Below are 18742 nucleotides of genomic sequence, written 5' to 3'. Positions count from 1 at the left end.
GAAACAAAATAACAAATGTGACAGTGGATTTTGTCTAACGTAAAGTTATATGAAAGTTTAACTTGAAATGAAATTTTATCTACGTAATATTATATGAAAATATATTAAATAAATATATCGATTTGAGCAATATTCAAAAACATTCTTTACAATTTCAATCCGTCTACGAGATAGTTGAATTGTTTAAATTGATTAAACTGAAGAGATTTAAAAATGGTAATGTACGTTCTATGATAAGAACATATTTAATGAAGAAAAGACGTTGTTCGTGCAGAAAGTTTCTTGCTTTAACGTTGCACGGAGAAAATACATACGTTTCTCCTCTTATATGTATATACATATATATAACGTAATCTCTTCAACGTAATACCGATGGAGACCCGGTTCGTTGTTGTAAGCCTTCTTCCAAACAAGTTACAAGCGCTAACTGTGACAGATACGCACGTGTCAACGTTGTCCTTTCTACGAGAGAATATCCAGTAGCTGGTATCGTCAACGATTTTTCTTTCGTACATGTTACAACGCAATGACGAGATCTTTCGTACCTACGTACATGCATATGTATACTGTATGTATTAATGTGTAACGCGCGTGTATACAAGTATGTATATATGTGCAAATATATACACATATATGCGTTACGTGTATCTATGTACGTGTAATTTTGTACGTGTATTTATGTTTGTACGCATATTTATATGTATATAAATATATACATAGGTAAAAATACTTATAGTACGTCGAGTAAACGCACATTAAAAAAATGTCTCTTTTAACGATAAAAATATCGCAAACGTTTCATATATGCATCAAAAATAAATTTTCAAAACTCGACTGTTGATTCATTTTAAAATAATCTGTATAGTGGACGGAAAGTTAAGATGTACAACGTAACGACAAATTCATAACCTATGCAAAATCATTAAGCTAAAATATAATATCTCTTTTTTATATGTACTTGTCGTTTACCATTGAACAGAAAATTTATGTTAATGAAATCTTTTGTTAGATGCTGTCATAATAAAAAATAAAAGCAGAAGTAAACTCTACAAGAATTACAACGTACATTGTAATGATAAAAACTCAATGAATTAAAAGCAGATGAAACTTCCAAAATATGAATGTATTGTAAAAATATTATTTATGTAATTTCTAGATAGAAATTATAAATATTTAATAAATTCCATAACATGAAAAAAGTTAATAAAAAATGCTTAATAATTACGGGAAACAATGATCAACATTGTCGTCTTTCGTTTGGTTTCGTCTTCTTTAATCGATATATCTATATATATAAGTTCACAACTGACCGCCATATTGCGGTAAAAATTAAGCTTTGATAACAGGAACATAGAACAATATAAAAGTATGCCGGATAAAATATATCAACGAACTACTGGAGACTACCGCACAAGATGGTACTAAAGTGCTGTGCATCCTTGTATTAAGTAATAGTCATTCCTATTAACAGATTGCGCAACGATGTATTTCGCTAAATTTTATAGAAATAATTCCCATTAATAGATGGCACAAGACGTATCTTGATTACCGACTGACTTGCTATTACCGACTAGGTAGTTATTATCGACCGATGCCACATAACTGTTAAGATGCATATTACTTCGAATAACTCCTTGGATATCATGTATTCCCATTATCAAAACTCAATTTTAACCGAAATATTCAGTCAGTAATAAATTCACACCCACATTACTTTTAATAGATAATCGAAATGTTAAATATTTTTTCTTTATAACTGTTTATCATTTCTGTATATATTTATAATGGTGTACGCTAACAATGAATGCAGACTTAATTCTTGAACGATTTTAATGAATAATACCTCATTTTAAAGATGAAAATTTAAACAAGGACATGACTCTGTAACTTTTAAGAAAGCTTTATTTTCTTTGAGAAAAATCGTGTCAAAAAATGACGTTGTTCCGAGAATAGTTTATGCATTAAAATAAAGCTTTATGATGATTAATTTACAAAATCTAATAATACACAAATCTAAGTATTTTTGACTCTTAGTAATTAAAAACTTGTGCATTTATTGGACAATTCAAAAACTTTATGTGCCAAGGAGATAGAATGGTCAGTTATAACAATTATTACTAACGAGCAAAAGGACAACGTGATAGTGATTGGTAATTATTATCTGTCAGAGTAGTGCCAACTACTTATTAAAATATAAAATAATTAGTTTTATAATTTATATATACTATAATCTATACATACGTGCGTGTTATCTATTTTTATAACATTATTTTAACATATAATTAAAATTTATTTATCTACATTATCTTTACCATAGAATACTCTAAAATGTCAACACTGTCTCTTTTTTGTCGACAATACGTTTTTGAATGCATGTGAGGCAACAGTACGACGTTATAAACGCGCGAAATAAGAGGTTATGGACTGACGGTTTGGATTATAAAGCATTGTATTTCTAATTGTTATATAGAATTAATATTTACTGTATTTAAACTTCAACATGGAGGTAGCACCATTAGGTGAACTACCGTAAGTTTTATTTTTTACACGTTTCTTCATGTTTTATCAGTTTTCTCGTAAAATATATAAGAATCTTAAGTATTACATTAAGTTCTTCATTTTTCTAATAAAATCTATCTGCCATCAAAATATTAATATTGTTGATTTAATACTCTATAAGTATTAAACAACTCTTATAAAATGGAATTGCAGTATTTATTTATATTTATATATAAAATTATTAATATTAACTATTAATTTTGATAAACCAGCTACTGTAAAGGCCTATGGTCTGTAATATCTGGAACAACGTGTCGTTGTGACAAAGAACTCGTAGAAGATGAAATTAAAAATGGAACAAAGTTACTCAAGGAAGGTTTACAATTTTTTCAAATATATACGGAGTCTTCACTTCAAATTATTTCTAAACAAAATCCTCCTCCACGAATGTATGATTTAATTAGTAAACTTGCTCCATTAATCGTAAGTATTTATTTATATTGATTACTTTATAATTCATATAAATTTAATCTAAAAATATTTGTACTAGCTTGGTATTTTTATATTATTAGAATTTGGATGCAACAATTACTTGGGATTTAGTTTGTAATTTCATGTTATATGAATATCGCAATTGTGCAGAAACTTTTGCATCTCAACTCACAGATCTAAGTACTATGAAGATTTTAATTGATGACATTTGGAGTTTTTACTATTCTGAAAGAGTAACATTGATCAAATGTTTAAAACTGATGGTTGAATACAAGGATAATGAAAGACATCCAAATCAAAAGGATTTTACAAAATTCTTTGATAAAGTCTTATTAGGCGATCTTCTAATTTCTATACAGAAACAATTAGAAGCATTAAAGTTTATTAATCCTCCTGTAAGATCTCAGTTATGTACAGAAGAACATTTGCATAAATTATATAACAGTACTCTTATCGAAATAAGAGAATTACTTCACATATTAACTGTAATTGTACATGACATTCATATACCTGCAAAGGATTTTAACAAGTTTTATGGAAGTATTGGGGTAAGAGCATTATATTATTATATATTATTCTAAATATAATTGTAATTTTTTTTCAATGTAAACTTCATATCATTTAAAGGGTGTCCCACGTAGATTGGTTCATTCAAGAAGTCACGAAGATAAAGCAGCAGTAGATCAAAAAATTCAAGAAATACAGTATAGTCAAGCAGCTCTACTTCTCGTTGCATTGGATGTCAGAAAGCAGTAAATATCTTCCTCGTATCATTGATAATACTACCTATATTACTTACTGAATGAATTGAATTAATATATATCTTATTATTTTAGTCCTGAAATGGAAATTTGGATAAACAGTGTACGAGATAGTATGCAAGATATCTTTGAACATAAATGTATTCGTGACAGTTCTATACAAGATAGTCCATTACTTTTGTCATGGATGTTATCAAATTATGCCATAGATCCAGAAAATATTGATATATTAAATCAGTTTAAACCCTTTGGTATCAAGGCAATTCAACTTGACGTCTTTCACTATCTTCAAAGATTGATGTCAAGTGAAATAATCCAAGAAGAGACTCATTATGCTACAGTTGTGCGTAGTAGTGTGTACAATCTTCTCACATTGGTCTGTGCTTTTATTGATGAAGATCGATTATGCGCGTTAAATGGCATTTTTGATGCTGTTGCTTCTACAATCAAATTTCCAGAAACTGCAACTAGATTTTGGGATGAACGCAATGATGGTATATGGGTTATATATAATGTTGCTACAGAATGGTTTCCTTATAAATTTGAACCTCTTACAAATATTGCAACTGGACTTGCAAGTGCATCGATTAATAGTGCTAAAAAGGTAAAATTACTGGGACTTACGTATTATAAAACACATTGATATGAAATAAAATAATTTATGAAATAAAAATAACCTTATTTCAGATTATAGAAGAATTAGATACGTTAAAGTCATTGACTCTAGAAGTCTCTCGACAACGAGATCAAAGTAAACCAATAAGACCATATGAGCGAGAATGCACGATACATAAGAATTTATTTTCTATAAGGTCAGAATGTCCCCGAGAAAATATTCTTGTTCTGTCCAGTGATAGTGAAGTAGTGTTATTCAAAACAAGAGCTAGTTATTGGGATTCGTTACATCATAGGATAGAACAATTATTTTCACAAGCGGGAGGCGGTATAGCAAATATTTGTAATATGCAAACTAGTCTACTAGATAACGTTACTCAGGGGTTAAAGTTATTAGAATCTTTACTTGCTAAAGATATAGATATACCACAGAGTATGGTTATACCAACAGAACTAAGTTTCGAAATTATTAACAGATTTTCTTATCCAGTTCTACCTCCGAACATATATAGAATTGTTACTGCATGCATAAGTATATCGTCCAAATTAGTATTAAAATATCCCGAAGATATTTTATCCCGAATGCATGCAGGAGTTTATCCAAAATTTAATGATTGGTATCAAAATCCTTTAGACTTCGCGGAAGCAATTTCTTTCGATGGTGGTTTGATTGCATCTTGGCTGTCGTGTATAGAAACCATAGAACATTCTTATCCAATCCTCTGTGCATACCTTGACACCTTATCTAGTTACATAATAACAAAGCATAGTAAAGAAGCTATGTACATGATTGAAATACCAGGAATAGTATTTCTCTTACAAGGTGTCTTACCAAAATTGGATTCATGGTATTTTAAAAGCGATGCTGAAAGGTTGGAAATTTGTCTGAAGAGTATGTTCTGTCTTCACCGTACACTTAATGCAAACTTATCCGACGACGACATACGAAAAAAATTACAATTAACCGTGACATATAGTCTTCTCTACTTAGAGCCTAGACATGCACTACTGAAATTATTGCGTACGGGTGAGCACACACTGCACAATAAAATGATCACAGAAACAGATTGGATTAGTGGTAAAGGATTCAAGGCTATAAAAAGTGTACAATTGGCATTATCGATAGTGAATCGACTATTGATGTTTAGACAATCTTTGGGTTTAGAACACAGTGACAGATCTCCATTGGAAATAGCTTTATATTCTTCACCACGAGTACCTAATGGTCTCTTAATAGTACCAACTATAGTTAATTATCTATACGTATGGTTTAGTCCTTCGTTGCAAGCCATGGCAGTCAGACTTTTAACGAAATTTGCCGAAGGATTCTCTATGTCATTGCTCGTTTGTATGGGCATGGATGGTACAGCGATAAGAGAAACTTTTGCCTCTCGATTAATGTCACCGACGTGTGCAGTAGAAGTCAAAGTTGCCATTCTCGAATTGGTTGCTGTCTGTTTAGAAAAACAACCCGGTTTGACTGAAGCTCTGTTTAATATAATGCATCAAGCGGAACGCAAAAGAATATTTCCACGACCAGTCGACGAATTTCTCACAGAAGGTTGCAGCCAATTTATAGATCTTTATTTACGTCGAATATATAAAGAAGAGGATATCGTTTATGACAGATTATATGAAAGTACAATGACTCTGTTGCGTGCAATGTGGTATCATCGCAACGAAATTCTTGTCAATTTCTTCCGTAAAAGAGAAGAGTTTTGGAGTCATCTCTTCGCGCCCTTCTTTAGGGAATTAGTACCAGTGGGTAAAGGCTATTCACAACTTTTAGACATAATTACATTAGAGTTGTTCAAGAGCCCGTTATTGGAAAATAATTTTTCTACGAATCTGAAAAAGTTATTGGATAAAACTAAGGATCATTGGCAGAGATTATCGAGTTATGTTCTGGGGATAATACCAACCGAGGATAATATCATGAATATAAATAAAAACAAGAAGCACGATGCCGATAGTTTACAAACTTTGTACGAGAAGAACTTAGAATCATGGTATAATTTTATCGTTACTCTTACCGACGAACGAAATACAAAAAATTATCCTATCAATGTTTCACAAGCCCACTTCATAACGCAACTTTCCTTAGATGCTTTACTTGAACAATTAAAACAACTAAATGATACCGGTATCGCAAAGATAGCTATGCTTTTAGCTTCACTATCATTACGATGTATTACTTCGTGGAAACATATGTGTGTAGGTGACTCGCAGATTTTTAAAAGCAAATTAATGAAACTTACTCAAGAGATTGGTCAAGAATATCGTGGATATGGGAAATCTCTGCGTCAAACATTGATCTCTTTGTTACTTGGTTGCGTGCAACTAATAAAAAGCACTCTTGCAGAAGACACTGCTAGTCTCGAATATCTTTTAAGCTATTCTTGTACTATTGCTACTAGCGAGTTGGAAGAGCTACGAGAATCGGCTATACAATTGTTAAAACAAAAACAAGCATTTCCACAAGATGCAAATAAAAGAGAAATATCATCGATAGACATGAGTACTGCGAAAGGCACAGAAGAAACGAGCATAGAAACTGTGAAAGGTACTCGCAAGAGTTTGCCAGCAACATTGACAATATGTTTGGTGACTCAACTTCTACGTTCGTATATAGAACGTAGTCATTCGACCAAACGTCGCCGAAAAGCTAGTTGCATTCAGCTTCGTCAAATGATACCCGAGTTGATAACATGCGTCTGCATCACTTTACAAAAGCATCCTTATCTCAAATTTAGTAGCGCGGCATTAAACTTACTTAGTATAATAACACGTTCACCGTATTGTCCAAAATCGATAAACGAGAACGATACAGCTAAATTATGGTTAGCTCTGATTCCACCTACGGATATCGGTAATAGTATGCTTGATTACTTATATGATGACACTCCCAATGGACAATGGCGATGTCAGGATTGGTGGCCAGTTTATACTCTTGGATTAGAAATCATTATGGGCTTGGTGACGAGTGAAACTCCATCGATATACATAAAACCTATAGTAATATTTTTAAATTCTCACGAGTATCAACTCATGGCAGTATCGACGTTACTCAGACATACAGCTGATCTATTAGCTGCTGATTTGATCCAAACCTTGGTTGCTCTTATTCACGGTATAGCAACTCAAGAATGTATTTGGAACTCTATACCATCTAATGTACGTGAAACATTGATCAAATGTATGTATCTTGCATATGACAGTACTGTAAATTTACTATTGCGACCACGAATATTAAAATTTATAATCGATGGCATAAGCGTGGAGAGTGCCGAAGAGCTAAAGTCTTGCGACGAAAGACTACCGAGCGGTGAATTAAAGTTGCTTGTTAACAAATTGATAGTCATCAATACTACTTGTGCTCTGTGTTTTGTTTACTTCTCACCGAGATTGAATACTCTCGTCGACACGATATACACGCAAGATTTTTGGTATACGCCAATGGCTGAAATGAATTTTGGTGCACCCCAAATGAGTATAAGTTCTGGTCCACGGTTAACTTACGGTACAATTATTAGTTCCACGCAATTGTTTACTCAAGCACTACATTCGAGATCACATTCAACTAGCATGTCGTCTACACCTTCAGCGACACAGCCTGGCAAAGAGGATAAAAATGACTCTGCTAAAAGAGAATGGGAACGTGCTGCACCGGAAAATCTTCGACGAATGCATACTAGCAAAGATCTAAGAAGAATTATACATGCTGCTTCGGGTTCGGCAACCTCGAGGTCTGCATCGGCAAATATAGCTGCTGATTTTCTTGGATATGTTAGTGGCCTTGACGTAACAGTACCATTGCTAAGCAGTCCACGTCTCGTACGACGACCCTACGATCCTCTTATCTGCGAGAACACTATTCTCTCGAAAGCAACTGCCTTAGCAGCTGGAAGACACGTTGCTAAGGGCAGTGGCGGAACATCTTCGGGTACTAACAATGGTAGTCCGAGTATAGCAAAAAATAACGTGAATAAATTTAGCGATCCCTGGTTCGAATCGATGGACGAAAATAATACAAGATTAGCGCTTGAGATCAATCTCGTATTGATACTATGTCAAGCCCTTGAAGGTGTCAGAAGCCCAAGATTAGCGCTACGAGATCGTCAATTGATAGCACGGGAAACAGCCACGGAACTAGGTGTTTTCTTCGACTTTCTTGAACATCGTGGTACTCCTGACATTTGGCAAGTCAAAGGATCTCTTCTGGATGCCGATGCGAAGAGTGTTAGAACGATTCAAGAAACTGCAGATCCTATTCAAAAGATGTCACATGCTAGACTTCGCGAAGATAGCACCGTCGATAAAGCACCAGTTACTTTGGCTAATGCTGATGATGATTCCTTTAGAAACGAACATAATATTCTCGAGAAGAGACTCGACGAAGGTATCCTCACTACCGGCACTTTCGCAGCAAATATCAGTAGCGTTCAGTTTTTACCATTAATGGGAAAGTTATTAAAATCAGTAGTAGAATCATTGGACTCAACGCATTACTGACGTCGACATGTGAATCTTGTGAAAAGTAAAACGTCCTTGGAACGTTCTCCATCACGTATGTGGTACGTATGCATACATACATACACAGATCGTTGAAAGACTGAAAACAAAAGAAACGTCTTATATTCTTTGTACAGTGATATCGCTATGATAAAGTCAGAAAAAATTGATTACATTTAATTAAAAAGAAATCAAGTGGTTCGACAAAAGGCAAAATAGATAAAGAATATGTATTATTACGTATATCATTTGTACTTTCTTTTTAAAACTAAAACACTATGAAAAAAAAAAAAAAAGAAAAAAACGAATATCTTTTATCAATTGGAATAAAACAAAGATATATGTATATACGTTTAAATCAAATAATACAAAGATAATATTTAAAGAAAAAGTAAAAAGAATTATTTGTGCAAGAAGAACTATTGTACAAATTATATTAATATGTAAAGTAAAAGACTCTCATAAAGGATAAAAAAAATACAATCGAATTTGAAGTATTTTTGTTTAATCTGTTCATTATAAACGTCTGACAAGATCTCTTTCGGTCAGACGGAAATATCGTACAACGCGACTGCACTCTCGCGCGTTGGGTGCCAGGTGAAAATAGACGTTCTGGTCGGGATAATCAACTTACAAATGTACGCTTAAACGTGCTGAACTTACATACTCGTACTTGACTGTAATTTAATCTTGATCGCACATTCCTAGAGATATTTCATAATGAAATGTAGTTTCTGTGAGAGAGGAATTATTAATTCGAAGTGTTGAACTATTTACGACAGCAACAACATAGAAAATATAAAATATATAAATAGGTAGAAGCTAGATAATTGTATCAATTCAACGTGTTGTATTTATAAACCCATGCTGAACTGTTAATTTACACAGTTCCTCGCATGAACACCATGTCTCCTGAATATATCTTCCATAAAAGATATCTCATATCTTTCTTTACATAGTATGCGCCATCGTCTCACATTTCACCGGCTCACTCGCGCTAAGAACGATCGATAATCATATTACGGTATAGTATAAAAATATAATTCGTGATACTAACAAATATTACGACGATAGTAATGGAGTGAGTGTCCGATCAATCCGAATACGTAAAGACATACGCCACCTTTCTCGAAGAGAACCCAAGGGTCGTGTTAGACGCTAAGGAGGCAGATGCGGTAAAATGTGCTCTGGTGAGGGTGAATCGTGCGAATCGTTACTTCTGGATGACGATGAGACTCGCTGATGATAAAAATTGTTGGAGGTTGTAGTCGAGGCGGAACTAGAACTAGTCGTAATTGTGCTCATCGTACCGATCGTCGTTACGGTCGTCGTTAAAGTCATTGCGGTGGTTGTATTAACGCTTTTCGTCACCATGACAGAAGAGGTAGATTGAGATCGCGTGCCTGTATTGGACCACGCAAGCGAGTTGCCACAACTCGATTCGGATGACAAGCAATCGGATTGTCGCGATGCCGATGAACAATAGGTAGATGTCAACATAGCATTTGCGTTTGATATCGTCGCTGACATAGAGGCTGTTAGTGGAGTCGGTGGTGGTGGTGGCGGTGGTGGTGGCGGAGGTGGTGTAACCGATTGAGGCATCCGAAGCATATCCGTGAAAGGTGCATCAGCAGCGTTGCAAACCCAAGGCTCCGTAGATTTCGAATCGTCATTGTTTGTTGTTCCGGCATTGGACCTTTGCCGTTTCGCATCGCCGTACAACAAACAGTGAACATTCGGCGAACTGCTACGATCACGAACACCCTCTTGTTCCTCGAGAAATCGGTCCATATAGTCCCTGCTTGCGATTTAATTATCCCGTCATACTTCTAATTTTCATTAGAGGCTCAACAAAATGCACAATACGTTGTTTCCCATTTTTATAGTTTGATATGGATAATATTTCAATCGTGAATTACTATAGAAAAGATACTCACGTGATACCAGGATGTAAAGCATATTTTTTCTTCTCTAAACGAGCCTTATACGTGAATATATCGTGTCTCTCTGTCTTTTTCCATAAATAATAAAACTGCACTAATTCTCCGACGGATCTTGTTCTCACCTAAGAGAATTTTACTATTAATTTATATTATATTTGAACAGAATTTCAGTAATACGTTAGTCTGACTTAAAGTTTCCCGATTTTCATACCTTATTCCTTTGAATAAGATGAAAGTCTTTTCCGTAACTTCTTAAACCGGATTCAAAATTATGACATTCTTCTTCTGACCACAAACTAACAGCATCTGTCGACGGAATAACATTCATTCTACGTCTTCGTAATGCTTCTTCTAAGTTGTAACCACATTGCAATAACAGATATAAGGCTTGTTCGTCGTCTCTGATGTGAGAACCTGCGGGTAACGAGCCTGTTTTCATTGCTGGCAATTGCGCTCGTTCTAAGAACTCTTCCGTTTCCTCCTCTGGTATATGGCTAGGATCCCAAAGCATTTTATCCTCGTTTTCATAAGGCAATGCATCATCGTATCGACAAAGACCTTCTGGTATTGCTGCTTGATAATCGCTACCAACCATGATTGTCTTTTTCCACTCTTCTTCGTCCGGACTATAATCACAATCGTCTTCTTCTTCTTCACTTTGCGGTCGTGATACACTTCGTAAAAGTCTTGAAGTACCACCACCAATACTAGCACTAACTAGTCCATCTTCTCCTCCGTCAGCAGCAGCACCACCACTGTTACCTTCTCCTCCATTACCACCGTTACCTGTTGAGCAACCAACACGCGATGCAATACCAGAACAAGAAGAATTTCTACTTCCAGTTGCTTGCATTACTCCTGTACTTCCATTGCCACTGCGATCATTCATCAGTGGACATTCTTCTCCTTCTACTTCTTCGTCATCGTCCTCTTCGTCATCGATTCGGTGTCTTTTAGCACAATCAGTGGTATTCGCGCTGTTACTTCCTTTTCCTGTATGTCCTGACACAGATGACTTGCAATCTTTGCTTTTCACTAGCATCTCGGTATAAAATTGTTTAAGGTCAGGTTCGTTGCTAGTGGCGTCAGCTTCGTCGTCATCGTCGTCATCATCCGCATCATTGTCACCCTTGTCCGAATATCGATCCTCTCCTTCTGGATCGCCGTTTCCAGTTGGAAGTAACATTTGATCTGAGCTGTTCGAATTCTCAGTAGAGGGATCTCCGTATCCATACATCGCAAGCAGATCTTTCAAAGGCATATCACCTTCCTGAAAGAAGATAAAAACATGAATGATTATTACACCAACCCCAAGCTATAGATTATGCATGAAATCTCACTACAAGAACGCACTTTGAGTCCAAAGTGTTGTAGAAACTTATCATAATTGTAATTATTTATTGGCTTGATTTTTTCATTTCACAGGCTTGATCCTAGAATAGTTGGGATCAGACGTTTGTTACAAAGTAAGAGATGTAATTATAAAGGAAAAACTGTAAACAATTATACCTTTTGTAAATTGGACAACTCGTTGTGCGAATCCTCACTACCTTCTAATGCTTCTTCCTCGTCTAGTGTTCGTTCATCATCAAAATCATTTACCATCATCTCCGTAGCAGGACCCATGTCAAAATCTCTATCTGCCCTATAAAATAACAAATTCTTTTAGAATTAACACATACGTTATTAATAAAATATACTTATATATCTTCAATAGGATTAATTAACTATATAAAATCTTATTAACATACTTACATGTTTTGAATATTTATGTTAACGAAGACAGGACCACACCATAAACGTAAGAAAGTAGATATACACAAAGATCGTTGGATCTCATGACCATTAACATACAAACAATTTACCTTCTTAAACTTGACATAATGCACGTGCTTAGTACAAAGTTTAATATTACACTATCATTCTCACATCTATTGTCTAACACAATAGTCAACGGTACTATGCACAATCTATATATATTTAGAACAACGCGAACCTAACCTCCAATTATCGTAGTATTTTCATTCTGTTCTTGTTCATGTTGTTGTAATTCCTTACAAAAAATCGATGATAATAACAAAGTAACACTCGACATTGTTTATCTTTTATATGTCATTCTTCGTAAAATCTCACTCTATCACTAAATTTTTCAAATTTATATACGACTCATTCGAGTGTAGCAAATGACAGTCAACAAAGTATTAATTAACCCGATATGTTCTACAAATTTTTAATACACAATTGCACACAACATAATAAAATGATCGAAAGGATTTATAGAAACTGCTTAACAAAAAAATACATTTGTGAAAAAGTTTAAAGATGCACACCCCATTATTTATATCTACGCATATAATATGGTGGCGCGTACCACGATATCATAATATAGTACGATATAAGAATAATCTTTAGTGAGCGGGAAGATCGTGAATATCTTTTACGATGATCAACGAAAATAATCTTATGCTTTTTTAAAGTATTTTCATAATTATTAAATGTCTTATCTTATCGAAAATTAAATCAATATTTAATTCATGTTCTTAAAACGAATTTTGTAAAATTAATAGATATACAAAATATAGCTGAATTTAATATAAAATTTGAGATACAAAATTTGATAACCCCTAATGATGAAAATTAACTTTAAATAGAATATATTTAATTAGCTCTTATCTAGGATTATGATCTTTGTACTTTCGACAATATAAAAGAAGTTGTCGAGTCACCATTTCGACTATAATTTCGTTGATCGAATGCCACTTGAAACATGTTTCGTTTATCAACAAGCATATATAGCAAAAAACTGGTAAAGAAAATTATTATTTATTCTTCAATGAAAATAAATGAATATAATTAAATATAATACTATTTGTTTCTTTCATTTTAGGTTAATCATGAAGGAACGCGATTTTCATTACATATCGCAAGGTAATCATTTTTTATTAATATATTATATATTGAAAATTCTTAATATTATTAAGGATTAACTTTCGATTGATTACAACACGAAGAAAATATAAATTCGGTAATATAATATATACGTAAAAGGAATATAACATGATTGTACCTATCGATCGTATCGATCATTAGTGTTTTCAAACCTATAATATATATTTAATAATACACGTAAAATTGATATTTGAGATATTTAAATTGTGTTTTTGAAACTTTATAACTGAACTAAAAACAAAACATTTAAGCTGCATTTAATAGATAAAACGAAATATACAGATAAAAGTATACATACGTTCGTACACATATATACATACATATACACATACACATAAACATACACATACACATACACATACCATTACACATTACACAAAACTCAAACAAGTGTAAATATTTACATTAGAAATATTGATTTTCATTGCTTCTTTCATATATATATATGAATTTCATATATTATATATATATATATATAATAATTATCTTTCATATATATACATATAAAATTGAAGAAAATATAAAAATATGTAGCTTTTATTACTTCATTTTTTCAGGAGCACTCTAACATCAAATATGTCAGATGATTATCAATACATACAGTTGAGTAAAGTTCCTACTATGCATTTTCAACCATCTTTACCTCGTTTACCAATTCCTAAACTTGAAAGTTCATGTCAAAAATATTTAATCGCACAACAACCTCTTATAACGCAAGAAAAATTATGTCATGTTGAGTGTTTGATTAGAAATTTTCTTAAAGAAGATGGACCTAAATTACAAAAAGAACTTATTCAAAAGGATGCTAAGAATCGACATACAAGTTACATAAACGAACCTTGGTTTGATATGTATTTAAGAGATCGTAAGCCCTTACCTATTAATTACAACCCTTTATTAATATTTAAACCAGAAACTGATATACGATACAATGATCAGTTGATAAAATCTACTAATCTTGTTATATCTTCATTAAGATTTATGAAATCTTTAAGAAGAGAAATTTTAGAACCAGAAGTATATCACATGAATCCAGAAAAATCAGATACTAAACTTTTTAGAAAAGTTACAGGATTACTTCCATCTAGTATAAGTTGGTATGGTGCTTATCTATTTAAGGTAAAAAAATTGAAATAAAATTTGATCAAGAAATAACATTTTAAAGATATGATTATTAAAAATACTAACAAATAATGACATTTAGTCATATATTTTCTTAAGCTGTTAGAAGAAGAAATTATTCTCGCAGGCTTTTCCATTGGATATGTCACAATATCCCCATCTCTTCAATACAAGTAGGATACCGCAACTAGGAAAAGATGACATTTATCATGATGACACAGGACGTCACATAGTTGTTATGCGTAAAGGTCATTTCTATACATTTGATGTTTTGGATGAGAATAACTATATTCGACAACCTAGTGAAATAGCTGCTTCTTTAAAATTAATTTTGGAAGATAACAGGCCACTTAATGAATATCCTATTGCCATTTTAACAACATTAGAACGCAATAAATGGGCATCTGCAAGATTACATTTAATGAATATAGGAAATGAAAATATTTTAAAAAAAATAGATTCAGCTGCATTTATTTTGGTATTGGATGATAATCATATTGGTGAAGATCACAATAAATTACAAAAATCATATCTACATGGTGATGGAACAAATCGTTGGTTTGATAAGTCTTTTTGTTTAATTGTTACAAAAGATGGATATGCTGGTTTGAATTTTGAACATTCTTGGGGAGATGGAGTAGCAGTTCTTAGATTTTTCAATGTAAGATATAAAGGAGAAAGATTAATATAAATTTATTAATATTGATATGAAATATTTCATGTAAGCAGATAAGAATTTGGATGTTTTATTTTATATTGTTTTAGGATGTAAAAGCAGATATATCAAAAAAACCAAGATTTCATCCTGAAGATGTAAAAGCTCTCTGTAGTAAAGATTTCCTAAAAGTTGAAAAACTGGAATTTATATTAGATTCAAAGATTAAAGATATTATTAATGAAGAACAAAAAAATTATAATACATGGATAGAACAATTGCTTATTGATTATGTCATATATGAAGGATTTGGTAAAAAGGAATGTAAAAAAATAGGAATTAGTCCAGATGCAATAATGCAATTGGCATTTCAATTAGCATTATATGAACAAGAAGGTCAAATGGTACCGACCTATGAATCTTGCAGTACGGCAGCTTTTAAACGTGGGCGCACTGAAACTATTAGATCATGTACATTGCAAACTAAAGCTGCTTGTGTAGCTTTGACACAGAAGAAATCTGATATTTCTACAGCAGAATTGAAAAAATTGATTTTTGATTGTAGTAATGTACATGGTATACTTATAAAAGAAGCTGCCATGGGTAAATTCAATTAATTCTTAACTTTTAATTATTTTGTTATTTTATAAAAATCATTTGTTGATATTATTATTATACTATTACAGGACAAGCATTTGATAGACATTTATTTGCTTTAAAATCGATATGCGAAGAATTAGGCATACGTAAGCCTGCTATATTTGAAGATCCATCATATGATTCTTTAAATTGTAATGTATTGTCTACTTCTACCTTATCAAGTCCTGCAATACTTTCCGGCGGTTTTGGACCTGTTATAAATAATGGATATGGAATTGGGTAAATTAATATTTTTAAGTTCAATATATATAATAATATAAAGATATTAAGGTAAAATTCTTCAAAATATAAAGTTAGAATATTTCTTCTATAAGAAACAATAACATAATTTTTAGGTATTCTGTACAAGATCATAAGCTGGAAACTATAGTTAGTAGTTATCAAGGTAGTCGTAATGCTAACAATTATGTGAAATGCTTAGAGAAAGCATTAAAAACAATTCACACAGTATTATTAAGTAAATAATATGAAATTCCAAAACATATGCAAAAGTTATATGTAAATTATAAATATTAGTGCCTACTTTAATGTTGTTTATGAGGTATATTAAGCACAAATAGTATCGCTATTTTGTGTATTTTATATTTAATATATTTATTATACAGTTATACAATCATTTATATTTTTACAGTATTCAATAAATATTTTTTTATTCTCTATGAATCTTAACTCATCCTTCAATTTTTATTTAATGGTAAGATAAATCATATTATTTGTAAGTATTGCAATAATTCTTACATCACAAATTTTATGAAGAAACAGAATTTTATATAATTAAAAATATTTTCTGATTTATATTTGTTATTATAATGAACACAAATGTGACTGGAAAATAAGCACTGTATATACATTAAATTATACATCAATTAAAGTATTATAACTTAAATTATTATCATAAAGTACTTTAAATTACAATAATGAATGTGACAATGCCAAAAAATCAGCAATATATAGGAAGTTGTCAAACATTCAAAGGTTTGTCTACAAATAGTCTTATATCTATGTTACATTAAATTTTATATGTACTATATATGAAATACCTATTAATGATATTAAAGAAATCTACTTTCTATATTTATTTGTTCAATGATGATAGATGGAATGAAACATGATGAATAATAATGTATTGGTTCACAGATTGTTTCAATAAATGCATTTATGCCTTATTCCCCATTTTCACTTTTGATGTCTACAAAAAGATATATATACCATAAACAATTACACAATAATATTCAATTAATTATTCATATTCAATTGTCACTTACCATATAAATACCCACAATTAATCCAAAAAGACCTATAGCTGATCCAAATATTTCAACTATAAGAATCTTAACAAAAAGTGCCGAGTTTGCTGCATCAGATAAAGCTGCTCCAGAACCAACAATACCTACAGCTATGCCGCAAAAAAGATTAACAAGGCCTACTGCAAGTCCTGCTCCAAACATCAAATAACCTGCCATCCAATTCTGACTTTTCACGTCAGAATTTTCAATTGCATTTACTTTTTCATAAGTAAATTCTTCAAGCATACCAGATAATACAATAGCAGTAATCAAACCATAAATAGCTACTGCTTCACAAAATATTACAGAAATTAAATTTTTGGTCTTTATTCTAGGTGCTTTTACACCTCCACCAATAATAGATACTCCAGTTGTATGAATGCCTCTATAACAGAATAATAAATTTATTATTCTGTATATAATATAAATATAATTACTATATAAATTTGTATAGTAAAACTAAAGTTCTTTTTTAATACCTACATATCATAATATTTTATAACTTACAGAGCTGCACCAACGACAGATAATGCAACTGCATGTCCAATACCTAAAGTAGCCCACATATATGGTGATGTTTCTTCCAAAAACCTAAGTAACAAAAATATTTCATATTGTTTTAATTTCATTTATCTGAATTAAATTATAAAAATTCTTTTTCTCATAACTTACCAAGCAATACTGACACGTTCTCCTTTACCAGTAAGTACATGATATAACACTATAAAAAGAATGTTAAAATTGGATTTTATACAAACTATTTATGATATACAGGTACTATTATATAAACATACGTGTGATTAAAACAATGATAAATATTATAAAATTATTAATTAAATAACTGTAGGCATACCTAAAATTATAGTTGCAATAGAAATCAAAATCATAAAAATGATTCCTAATATATTTCGCATTTGAGCCATTTTTTAAATTTGAATAGAATCTTCTTCTTTACTAAATATGTATATGATAATTAATATATTTTGCAAAGAAATTATATTAATTTGTAGTTTATCTATTAGAGAAATAGATACTTCAAGTTTGATATATTCACAGACACGCAACACACACCCATTATCATGTGACTGGTAGTAGCCCAAGGAGGGGGTCAAAGTAAAATTTTAGTTGGCCCTCCCGGAATTATCGTCTAGTTGAATAGACTATCTAGACTTAAGCACTATCTTGTGGCTGAAAAGTATACTAAAAAGAAACAGTAACTCCAATTGGTGCGAGTAAACAGAATTGATT

At 31.9% G+C, this 18742-nt stretch overlaps 4 protein-coding genes across 7 annotated transcripts; 2 read left to right on the top strand and 2 right to left on the bottom strand.

Moving 5' to 3' along the window:
• Positions 1 to 2002: 2002 nt before the first annotated feature.
• LOC122627651 (nucleoporin Nup188) lies at positions 2003 to 9162 on the top strand. 2 transcript variants are annotated; one of them, XM_043808945.1, is made up of 7 exons: positions 2003 to 2150; positions 2318 to 2529; positions 2772 to 2982; positions 3072 to 3539; positions 3619 to 3743; positions 3828 to 4356; positions 4440 to 9162. In XM_043808945.1, exons 2-7 carry the CDS (start codon positions 2501 to 2503, stop codon positions 8877 to 8879), a joined length of 5802 nt encoding a protein of 1933 aa, XP_043664880.1. In that variant the 5' UTR covers positions 2003 to 2150; positions 2318 to 2500; the 3' UTR covers positions 8880 to 9162. The 2 variants fall into 2 exon arrangements, with proteins under 2 accessions (XP_043664880.1, XP_043664878.1); XM_043808943.1 differs by having other exon boundaries at positions 2008 to 2529.
• A 205-nt stretch (positions 9163 to 9367) lies between these two features.
• LOC122627947 (mesoderm induction early response protein 1) lies at positions 9368 to 13276 on the bottom strand. 3 transcript variants are annotated; one of them, XM_043809627.1, is made up of 5 exons: positions 12578 to 13276; positions 12332 to 12467; positions 11034 to 12092; positions 10817 to 10944; positions 9368 to 10680 (listed from the first exon to the last, which is right to left on the bottom strand). In XM_043809627.1, coding segments are annotated over exons 1-5 (1968 nt in total). In that variant the 5' UTR covers positions 12580 to 13276; the 3' UTR covers positions 9368 to 10037. The 3 variants fall into 3 exon arrangements, with proteins under 3 accessions (XP_043665562.1, XP_043665563.1, XP_043665564.1); XM_043809628.1 differs by having other exon boundaries at positions 9368 to 10677; XM_043809629.1 differs by lacking the exon at positions 12578 to 13276 and adding an exon at positions 12176 to 12255.
• A 161-nt stretch (positions 13277 to 13437) lies between these two features.
• Positions 13438 to 16816, top strand: LOC122627946 (carnitine O-palmitoyltransferase 2, mitochondrial). The gene is made up of 7 exons (XM_043809626.1): positions 13438 to 13628; positions 13710 to 13750; positions 14329 to 14890; positions 15021 to 15554; positions 15659 to 16151; positions 16235 to 16427; positions 16544 to 16816. The coding sequence occupies exons 1-7, from the start codon at positions 13590 to 13592 to the stop codon at positions 16671 to 16673; spliced, it is 1992 nt and encodes a 663-aa protein (XP_043665561.1). The 5' UTR covers positions 13438 to 13589; the 3' UTR covers positions 16674 to 16816.
• Positions 16817 to 16963: 147 nt separating this feature from the next.
• On the bottom strand, positions 16964 to 18594 carry LOC122627949 (V-type proton ATPase 21 kDa proteolipid subunit-like). Its single transcript, XM_043809634.1, has 5 exons — positions 18348 to 18594; positions 18167 to 18215; positions 18002 to 18085; positions 17474 to 17879; positions 16964 to 17397 (listed from the first exon to the last, which is right to left on the bottom strand). The coding sequence occupies exons 1-5, from the start codon at positions 18415 to 18417 to the stop codon at positions 17365 to 17367; spliced, it is 642 nt and encodes a 213-aa protein (XP_043665569.1). The 5' UTR covers positions 18418 to 18594; the 3' UTR covers positions 16964 to 17364.
• Positions 18595 to 18742: the final 148 nt, after the last annotated feature.

The sequence above is a fragment of the Vespula pensylvanica genome, chromosome 3 (assembly GCF_014466175.1).
Source record: "Vespula pensylvanica isolate Volc-1 chromosome 3, ASM1446617v1, whole genome shotgun sequence".
In the NCBI taxonomy this organism is placed as follows: Eukaryota; Metazoa; Arthropoda; class Insecta; order Hymenoptera; family Vespidae; genus Vespula; species Vespula pensylvanica.
This window is presented reverse-complemented; position numbering and strand designations above follow the sequence as displayed.